Below are 9,815 nucleotides of genomic sequence, written 5' to 3' on the forward strand. Positions count from 1 at the left end.
CTATAATCCCTTTTCCTTGGTAATTTACAGACTTACAAGTCACTGAGTCTGCATTAGTTGACAGAAAAACATTTAATATGTTACTTCAGATCTTGGAGAGAGGCCCAGATGAGGTACAGAGCCAGAGGCACCAACAGGTCACAGCCTTCTTAGGAGATCACTTATAAGCCCTCCGTTCCATATGACTAGATGACCTCTTCCCCCAGAGCTGATTAGAGAACCAGTAAGAATTTGTAACCATGGATGGCCAAGGGCATAGATGGGAGCTTAGCAGTCATCTTGGCCAGTGGGCATTTGCTCCCACCTCTAAGGCACAAGCCTGCATCCTGTGTCCTGAGCCTACATTCAATTGGAAAGAGAGACCACAGCATCCTAGCGTCCTACAAAGAGCAACTTTCCAAACCTAAGGGCATACAATGCAGGATGGGCCTGAGGTGACAGTTTAGTAGCTGAGCCTGGGGAAACTCTGTCACTGATTGATTACTCCAGGTTGGACCAGCTCATTTGGCCATGCGGAGCGGCAGTGTAAAAGCAAATTGTAGGTACAGCTGTTTTATTACTATGTGTCTCAAGTGACCAGCTACCACTGTCCCGGAGACTGTCCATTTCAGTCTCATGCAGGGCTGCGTCTAAGTGACCTTCAGGCAGTCATTTCTGCCTGTTCTCTGACACCCAGGGAACCCGAGATTCCCAGAGTCATGTCACCAAAGGCAAAAAGGCAATTTGGTGACCTTGGCTCTGCTTTATTGACCTTAGAGCACCCTTCGGATGCAGTTAAAAAAACAAACATACACAGTAGGAGCCAGAAGTGGACCCAGGCTGGTGCCACCTGACTGCAGAAGAATTTCCCCAACCCAACCAAGGCGGACTTATACAAAATGAGGAAAAAAATGAGGCAATCCGGTGCTGAGTCCAGGGCTAGCCGACTGGCATAGGAGCAGACAGTGAAGGAGTGGGCAGGTCATGCCTCTTTCTCGTAAGTACGAGTGCAAACTGCACTGCCATGGGTAAGTGTCTGGAAGGAAAGACAGAGCCAGGTTAGGGCAGGGGTGAGGGCTCCTAGGGTACTGTGGCACTCTCCATTCTGATGGAGAGAGCTTTTACCTTCATCCCAGTGGTATTCACTTATTAACCACCTACTACGTGCCAGGTACTTTACATGTATTTTTTTCGAATACTTACACCAAGCCTTTAGTTTAATTGGGCACTTAATTGCTCTGTTAGAGATTTGGGAAAAGGAGCTGTGAGAGGTGAATTGACTTGGTCAACATCTCAGGGTGTCTCTCTTGCTGCACCATTCCTCTAGTGCCTCAGATGGTGCCTGGTACATCGTAGACAAATAGGTGAATAAGAATGTCCAGGAAGTGCTGTGCTAGGCTACCAATTCTCCATTCCTTCCCTGAATTAGGGTAGTGCCAGAGCCTTGAGCCACCATCATCCAGCCTGGCATCATAGAGCCAGGCTCATGGTCTCACCATAGTCTGACTGCCCAGTGAGTAAGTAGCTGGTTCTGCATATCACAGGCCCACTAAAGCTAAATACCTCATTCTAAAGTCTGCAGGGCCCCTTACCCCCATGGTGATGCAAGAAGGCAGAGAGCAGGTTATAGTGGCCCAAGAAGGTTTGCAGTGAAGATGCTGGGGCAAAAACCTGAGATCCTACAGAATTAGGAGGCAGAGACTGAAGGGGCTGCTCTCTTTGCCTCAGATCGGGGGTGGTTCAGTCATGGCTACATTCTTCTAGTGAAGTCCCCAAGTTTGTCCTTAAATAGACCAATTTGCCAGCCTGGTTGTCCCTTCCTACCCAGGCTTTAATCAGGGTACTTGCAGTAGGCCAGGCATGGAAGGTACTGAGAGGCAATGGGGCTGGAATGAGGTGGAAAGGACTGAACTGTCATTGCCCCACCATCACCAGCCTGTCCTTGCCCAGAGGCTTTCTATGTGGCAGCATAGTCTGAGGGAGGAGACGGGAGCCTTTCCTAGGGGACTGTGATCCAATTTGGCCTTGCTTTCTACCTCTCCTGGGTGAGGGAAGGTAGCAACACAAGAGAACACTAAGGCTGTGGAGCAGCTGCGGTAGCCCTCTGTCCCATCTCTGTGATGCTCTGTGCTCTGCACCATGGTCTCCTGCCACCCAAGCAGCCCATAATCTTGGTGGTGTTAATGCCCATTTTACAGTGGGACTTGGAGAAGGTGACTTGTCCAAAGTCATGTAGCCTGTAAACTGAGATCTGAACCCAGGCCTGTGTGAGTACAAAGCTACCGCAGAGAAATTTCCTACCTAATCCCACCCTAGCCCTGCCTCTACCTTTGATTACTCCCAGGAGAAGACCCTGGCTTTCACAACAGGCTTGACTGAAAGGGCAATAATGGTAACCAACTGGGTGAGGCTCCAGAGTTGTCCATCTTACCAGGATAAGTTTCCCATCAACTAGCTCCCGCACAAGTGTTGTCTCTTGCCCGTTCCACTTCTGCACATGGACAAGTTTGCCTCCATCCAGTGTCACGGTGGACTGTGGAGAGAGGGTAGAGGCCTGAGCTGTGATCTGAGCCAGGACTGAGGGACAAGATGGTATCTAGCCATTGGAGCCACAGAGGACTCCGCGTCTGCCCCAAACTAATGATGGTGCCAGCCTCAGTACTCAGGTGGCCTATTTCCAACCTGGCCCCATAGGCTGTCTTATTCACCTCCAGCTCTGCTCCAGGATTGCCTGACTGGAGCAGGGGCCTCCAGGTATTGGGCAAGTAGAGAGAGGCAGGCAATATGGTGGAACCAGACAGCCTGGCTCTGAGAAGTGCTACCAACCTTCAGAATGGGTACTTACCTCATCCTTTAAATGATACCCATAGCCCTAGAGCCCTACCATCCTATATCCCTGGGGAAGATCAGTGAGGAGGAGTCCTGAGACTCTCCTGCCTAGTGGTGACCACACATATCATCTAACAGACCTTGGGGATGGAAAGTATTGGAAAATGAGACTTCCCACGTTTTATTCCTACCTCTTCTTGGTCCACATCATGTGGCCCTTTCAGCTGACAAGTAGAAAGCAACTGCCAGGTCCAGGGACCGGATGCCCTTGGAGTGTTCCAAAGCCCTGGTCAGATGCCCACTTAGTCTTCTGGACTTTGCCAGCCTGCATCAGCTGGTTCTCATTTGGCAGCTTTCCTGGGTCTCATCTCTTTAGGAATTTGGGGGCTCTAGGTCAGGCTAGGGGACCCTGGCCGAGCAAGGTTCAGTAGGAGAATCTGAGAAGGCTGTGTATATGTTTGGGGCTGCATGAGGAGTGGGTGTTCATCCTTGCTACCACCTTACTCATGTCCCTCCCCCAAGCTTTTTGTCTATTCAGAACAGATTATTTTCAGCTTAGGCATCCCAGAGCACTACTGTTTAATTAGGGTTTTTGTCCCTCAAAAAGGTGGGCTAGTCAAGGACACAGATGCATGTGACAGGGCCGATACCTTTCTATAAGGTAGAATGATATCTTTGGTACCATCCCAACTCTGCTGCCAGCTTCCTACTGATTCTGGACAGGGCTCCAGCTTCCTCCACAAGGAGACCAGACCCTATCGTGTCTTTCTTGAAGCAGTTGTAAAGAAGCAAAAACAGCTGAGGGGCTGACTAATAGGGTCTTCTGGAGGATACTGCTATAGGGACTGACTCCCTTTAGAGGTCAAGTCCCTTAGTTCTCTCTCTGCCATGCCTGGCCCAGGGGCTGGGAGGCCTGAGGCGGGCAGCAAAGACAGAGTCACCACAGGGTGACAAGCCCTGAGACTGAAAGTCGATGTCCCCTCCCTCCTTGGGAGGAGAGGGCTAAGTCTTGGTAGGAAGACACAGAAACACACCTTAGACAACGCTCTTTCCAGAACAGCTTTTCTTGCCTGCGGGCCGGCAGAATTAGAAATAGTTCCTCAGGCTCCCTGGCCAAGCCTGGAAGAAGACCTCCAAGGTGGATGTTGGCAAAAAGGAAGCATCTGAGTAGTCTCTACCTCTTGTCCCTAGCTGCCTCTTTTGCTGCTGGAGGCCAGAATGACCTGCTCACTCAGGGGGAAGAGCTCTGAATTCTCCTGGGCATTGTTCCTAAAGTACTTGAGGTCACAGCCATGGCCACATAACTCTCCCGTCTATGGATTGGAAAGAAACCCAGAGCTCTTGCATGCCATGCACAACGTCACCCGGCTGGAGCTGGAGTTGACACTGAGAGGTCAGAAGAACATCCTGGTTCTGTGCTGCCCACTCCCAAAGGCCCCAGATGCTCCTCAAGGAAGGGGGGAGGAATGCAGAAGGACAGGGCTGAAGCATCCCAGCACCACACATGCTTTATGCGCCTTGTTCATTTCAATTCCCCCAAATCACCTACCCCTCAGGGTACAATAATAGGGTGCCAAGTCTTAAGGTCTCCAATCTCTACACCCCCTTTCATGACTCACCTTGACCTTCCTGTCATCTGCTGTTGTCTCGTCGAATTCCACCCCTAACTTGAAGCTGATCTCTGTGTTCTTGAAGGTGCTGTGTGTTTTTATGATGATAGTGTCCCCATTCATTTCGATGACTGTGGTAGGCTTGGTCATGTTAGCCACCTGCCTGGTAGCAAAACCCACACCTGAGGGCAGGGGGAAGAGGATAAGCATATGAGTGGAGCAGAAAGGCAGGGTTGAGGATCTCTGCACAACTGTCAGGCTTGGATGTGGGGCATAGGGATGTGGAGTACGAGAACTTCCAGAGACTCCGGCTCTTTTTTAAATTCGGCTTTCCTGTTAGCTCTGTGTGGCAAAGAGACACTTGATTTCACTGGGCAGATGAGAGGTGTAAGGAGTTTAAGGGACAGGCATACCACAGCAAGTCATGGCAGATCTGAGATTAGGGCAGGCTACGTTCTTTGTGTTCCCTCATTTAGCCCTTCATTCTCCCTTGAAGGCACGATGTAGTTAACTCCACTTCACACTCAAGCCCAGGGTCACAGGTCTGGAATTCCAACCCAGAACTGTTTGACTGAAGAAACTCACACAACTGCTTAGCTATACTGTCTCCCAAGGATGGAGCACAGGCTCCTTTCCCGGACCCTCGAGTTTTCCAGCCACAGGCTAAGGAAAGAGAAATGCAGACTTTGCCTTCCAAAGCCTGAGGGACAAGCATTTCCCACCTTTGGAAGTTTTTGCCTTGAAACGCACTGGTGTACTTGTCCCCTATGTATGGCAGCGGGATATTTCCAAGTCCTCTTCTCTAGGACTTAAGGAGGTAGGCAGAAGGGAGTGTGTGTCTCTGTGTACAGCTTTAGGAGAGGCCTGAGTGCTATGCAGTTAGGACTCGAATCCAGGTCTCCTGGCTCCTAGTCTGAGGCCCTCAGGGGACTCCCCCCTCCCATCCCGGAACAAAGCACTCTTCCCTGGCTGCTGGGCAAAGCCTTGAGTGTCCTGCAAGAGTGAAAGAACAGCAAAGCCTTAACCCCTTCAGGTTATAGCTTCCTCGTGATCTGGCCTTTTGCCTCCAACCTCCCATCACGACTGCCTGCCCTTCTGCCCCCAGCAGCTGTGGTTAGCTGTGTCACAGGGTAGAGGTGAGGCAGAAGCAGCCCAGTGTAGCGAACTGGCGTGCCAGGCTACATACACTGACTGGACTTGCTGGAAGCTAGGTTCTTAGCCCATGTCTCGCATGGGTCCTTTCACTTAATGCTTAGAACACATAACAGCCCTGAACAGTAAGCTTTATTTTCCCCACTTTACAAATTAGGCTTGGAGAAAGGTGAGTTTGCCCAAAGTCAAAGATTTTTTCTTTGGAGGAGGGGGAGTAATGGACCTAGTGTGAATCTAGGCTCCAGAACTTGTTCATTCTTCCTCCGGGGCCATTCTTCCAGCATGTGCTTCCTCCCGGCACTGAGGCCGCCAGGTGGGCCCGTGATCACTGGTACTAACTAGGCTGGGTGTGTCTGCTCCCTGAGGGAGCTTGGTCTAAAACTAGAGGGGCGAGGGCAGCTTCTGCCCTGGCCAGTAAGGGATTTGGCCTTAGCCCCAACTATCAGAGTGAGTCAGGCTGATCCCACTCCCCTGTACGGAGGGCCTTGTCACCATACAAGGAGCTCCGTTTGCTAAGGGCCTACCCAGAGGTGTGGTGTGTTTGAGAAAGGAAAACACTGTGGGGGTGAGTGAGGGACTGAGTCAAGAGAAAATAAGACCAAAAAATGGGGCTGATAATTTTGGGGGATCAGAAAGAGTGGGTTTTACTTAGAAATGAAGTGGAAGCTATTTACAGAGAGCTGAGGATGATCTTTTCTCCTCCAAGGACCTCTCATCCTTTCCATCTGTGTATGGAGAAAAGCAGGCTGGATGTATTCTCAGCCCTGTAGCTCAAATTTGCCCCTTACTTTGGTCAAAATAAGGGAACAAGTGTGGTAAGGATGTTGCAGCTCACTTCAGGGACACAGGACTTCAGTTGGAATGTCTGCTTTGGGAGGAGGGGCATCCCAACTTCCCAACAGCTGCTCAGGGCCCACTGCTCCAAGAGTGGCTACTTTCCGGGAGTCAGTAGGCATAGTACCCAGCATGCTATGGTGGGGGCATGAGAGCTGTGACCTCAAAAGTCAACACTTGTCCCTATTTCAGGAAAGGGTTAGGAACAGAGGGGAGAGGTGGGTCTCCCACCCCTTATTTGGGTGTTTGCCAGAATCAGCCCCCCTTCCCTGGTAGGAAGGCATGGAATGTAGCTCAACTATGAACAATATTCTGGTTTCCTTGTCCCAGCCTGGGCCACTAGGATAATCTCATAGCTGGGAATTAAGAGAAAGGGTATCACCTTTTTCATCTAAGCCCATTTGAGGAGGGGAAGGGCCGAGGTCAATCATTAGTTTAGCAGTTCTACCACTCCCACCCCCAGGGTCTATAGTGGAAACTACTCTGGGCTGCACATCTAGAAATCTAGGTTTTCATATCTGCCCTGCCATGGGGTTTATATGACCAGTTTCTCTCTCTGGGTCTCAGGCTCCCCATCTGTCAAACTAGGCAAACAGGAGGGATCTCCAAGGACCTCATGTTTAAGGAGTCTGAATCTTTATTTTTTATTCCAAACAACCACACCTTCCGAGACCAAAGACCCTCCCTGTCTTTAGCAGATCTTGGCCTTCCTCCAAGACCCTGCTGCACCCTGGGAGCCCAGTGGTCTTCCCCACCAGACCCCGCCCCAACAAGGGGCTGAACCAGCAGGTGATGGGTCCTCTTGCGGCGCCCTACCACTAGGCAGTGATTAAAGCCTGGTTACACACCACTGCAGCACAAGGTCACGGACTGGATGGTGAGAGGGCATCCTCCAGCAACCATCCTTTCTCTAGTTCAACATGGAGGGGCAGGGATTGTTGCTAACCGTGAGGAGCCCCTATCTCACCGCCTCCTCATATCCCATTCACCCCTTGTTCCCCTATTTCCATCTCCCTCCTCCTAGGAGTTTCCACTTCTTTATGCCATAGTACACTCCCCATCCACCCCATTCCCTTTTTGTATTCACATTTTCCAATCCCAAAACCACCCGTGCTCCTCTTTTTTCCTCCTCCGGCTAGCCTCCCACCTTCTGCGATGGATGCTCTCTTATACAAACCCATCTATCTCCAGATCCTCTTCCTCGAAAGCGCCTCCCCGCCCCAACATCTACCGGCAGGCACATCTACCTCCTTGCCCCTCCCTACGTGGGAATCCCTCTGGCCGAATTCAGACCAGAAAGCCCCCCTTCCAACGGGCCTCGCGTGCCCTAACCCAGGCTGCCGCCTAGTCCGCGTCCCCCGTCCCCCTACCCCCAGCCGTGAGCAGCAGGGGCGCACGCAGCAGGCGTGCAGGGTACTAGCCAGCGCCAGAACGCTGCGCCGGGCCGCGCACGGGTCCCGAGCCACGCTCACCAATGGACTTCATGTAGTCATCGAAATTCTTGCTGTCCACTAGCTTCCAGGTGCCCACGAAAGCGTCCACCATGGTGAGGCTGGGCTAGGCCGAGAAAGCAGGCGACAAAGAAGCGTGCAAGGACTCCAGGACCCACGGTTCCCAGCCCGCGCTGCCGCCTTAAATAGCCCCGGTGTCACGTGGCGAGGCGTGGCCCATACCCGCAGCTCCCGAAATAGGAAGCCTCGGGCTGGCGCTCACCCGCCGGGAGCTGGCAGCCCATCCCCCGACCCGCCAGGCGGGAGGGGGCAGCCAGTGGCGCCTGGCTCGCCTGCGTCAGAGCGGGGGCCCGGCCTCCGAGTCCCTGACCCGCGCTGGCAGGACCTGCTCCCTTCCCTGGCCTCGAGGCGCTCCTCGAAATCCGAGAAGGAAGCAGCCGGGGGCACGGTGCCCGCGAGCTAGGGCCCGCGCCACGGACATCGTCGTCCCCCGGTGTCTCCCCGAGCTGGGGGTCAGAGCAGAGACGGGAGACCAGAGGTGAAAGGAGACGCCCTTGGGCTGATGCCCACGCCGGGACAGCTCGGCTGGCTCTCCGTGGCGCAGGCATCTTGGTCCTCAGGTTGCAGGTGAGGAGCCCAAGGCACAGCGGGGAGCTTGCAAGGTCACAGGAAACGAGGCGAGGGTTCATTGGAACCCAGCCTGCAAGCCCGGTCTGGCTGGCCCCGGAAGCAGTGGCTGTCTCACCACTCCCCACGCCACTCCCCACTCGCCGGTGGCGGGAAAAGTCGGCAGGGGCACCGTGCGCGGCTGAGCTGCCCCTGTGCCCTCCGCCTGCCCGAGGAGAGGGCATGACGCATCCCGCCCTGCCCTTCCTGCCCTTCCCGCCCGCACGTGCTCGCCCCTCGCTGTGGAAGGCCGCCTGCGCGCGCCTTTCAGCCCTGCCATGCTCCTCCCCCTTACCTTGGGGTCCTCTGACCAGAGTGTGGGGCCGAGCATTTCATCAGGTCATTTCCCCCCACACCTTCCTGGAGAAATTCTGTCCCTCCAGATGCTCTTACAGGCCCCAGGGCAGTTCCCCACCTGCTTCCCTTCCCAGACCTCTGCACACAGGCAGGCCTCTTGCAATTTCACGAAATGTCACCCACTTCCTTCAAACAGCCTCCCTTGCGGTGGACACTTTACAAAGCGCTTTTTTTTTTTTTAATTTTTTTTACAAAGCGCTTTTAATAGTAAGGTCACCTTGTATTGATATTTATTTCATGCTGAGAGCCTTAAAGTACATTTTCTCATTGAACTTTCAGAACAAAGTCGGCTTTATAATTACCCCTGTTTTACAGATGAGCAAACTGAAGCCTGGAGGAGTCCATTCATTTCTTAATCCAGCAGTTATTAATAACTGCCTACTCTTGCGTGGCCTGGGGCTAGGCTCTGGAGAGACAACCATGAATGAGACACACTCCCATTGCTCGCTTCTGTGTACACAGGCACAGAACTAATGTGACTCTTGAGGGGAGGCCTGTCCTGATCTAGGAGTTCAGGGGAGACTTCCCAGAGGAAGTGAGGGGTAAGCGGATGCCTAACAGATAGAAGGCCCTGCAGAAAGGAGTGGTGCCCAGCTGAACCTCAGCCAGCAGAGGTCCAGAGGAGGCAGTGGGGGAGGCTTGACGGAGCCGCAGGCACACTAGCCCCAGGGTTCCGCCAGCTCTGCCACTTGGGTACAGTGTGGTGGACCCTCCTGCCTGGTCTCTGTTTCTCCATGTGGAAGTGGAGAGCATCCACCCCTACTTCTGACTTTCTGGGAAGAAGCCAGGGAGGAAGAGCCCTCTCTTGCCCAAGGTCTTGTTTCTTTGGGACAGGTCCACTTGCCAGAAGACAGGGGCTTGTTTCTGCCAAAGCTGCAGGGACAGGCCTTAGGGCTGGGCATGGAGCCCTGGTGACCTCATTGCTGGAACAGGTGCA

At 53.1% G+C, this 9,815-nt stretch overlaps 1 protein-coding gene across 1 annotated transcript; it reads right to left on the reverse strand.

Annotated features, from left to right (window-relative positions):
* Positions 1–53: 53 nt before the first annotated feature.
* On the reverse strand, positions 54–8,032 carry FABP3 (fatty acid binding protein 3). The gene is made up of 4 exons (XM_055331858.1): positions 7,877–8,032; positions 4,428–4,600; positions 2,411–2,512; positions 54–1,015 (listed from the first exon to the last, which is right to left on the reverse strand). Exons 1-4 carry the CDS (start codon positions 7,947–7,949, stop codon positions 962–964), a joined length of 402 nt encoding a protein of 133 aa, XP_055187833.1. The 5' UTR covers positions 7,950–8,032; the 3' UTR covers positions 54–961.
* Between the last annotated feature and the right edge of the window lie 1,783 nt (positions 8,033–9,815).

Source organism: Nyctereutes procyonoides, unplaced genomic scaffold, assembly GCF_905146905.1.
Source record: "Nyctereutes procyonoides isolate TBG_1078 unplaced genomic scaffold, NYPRO_anot_genome, whole genome shotgun sequence".
NCBI classification, from domain to species: domain Eukaryota; kingdom Metazoa; phylum Chordata; class Mammalia; order Carnivora; family Canidae; genus Nyctereutes; species Nyctereutes procyonoides.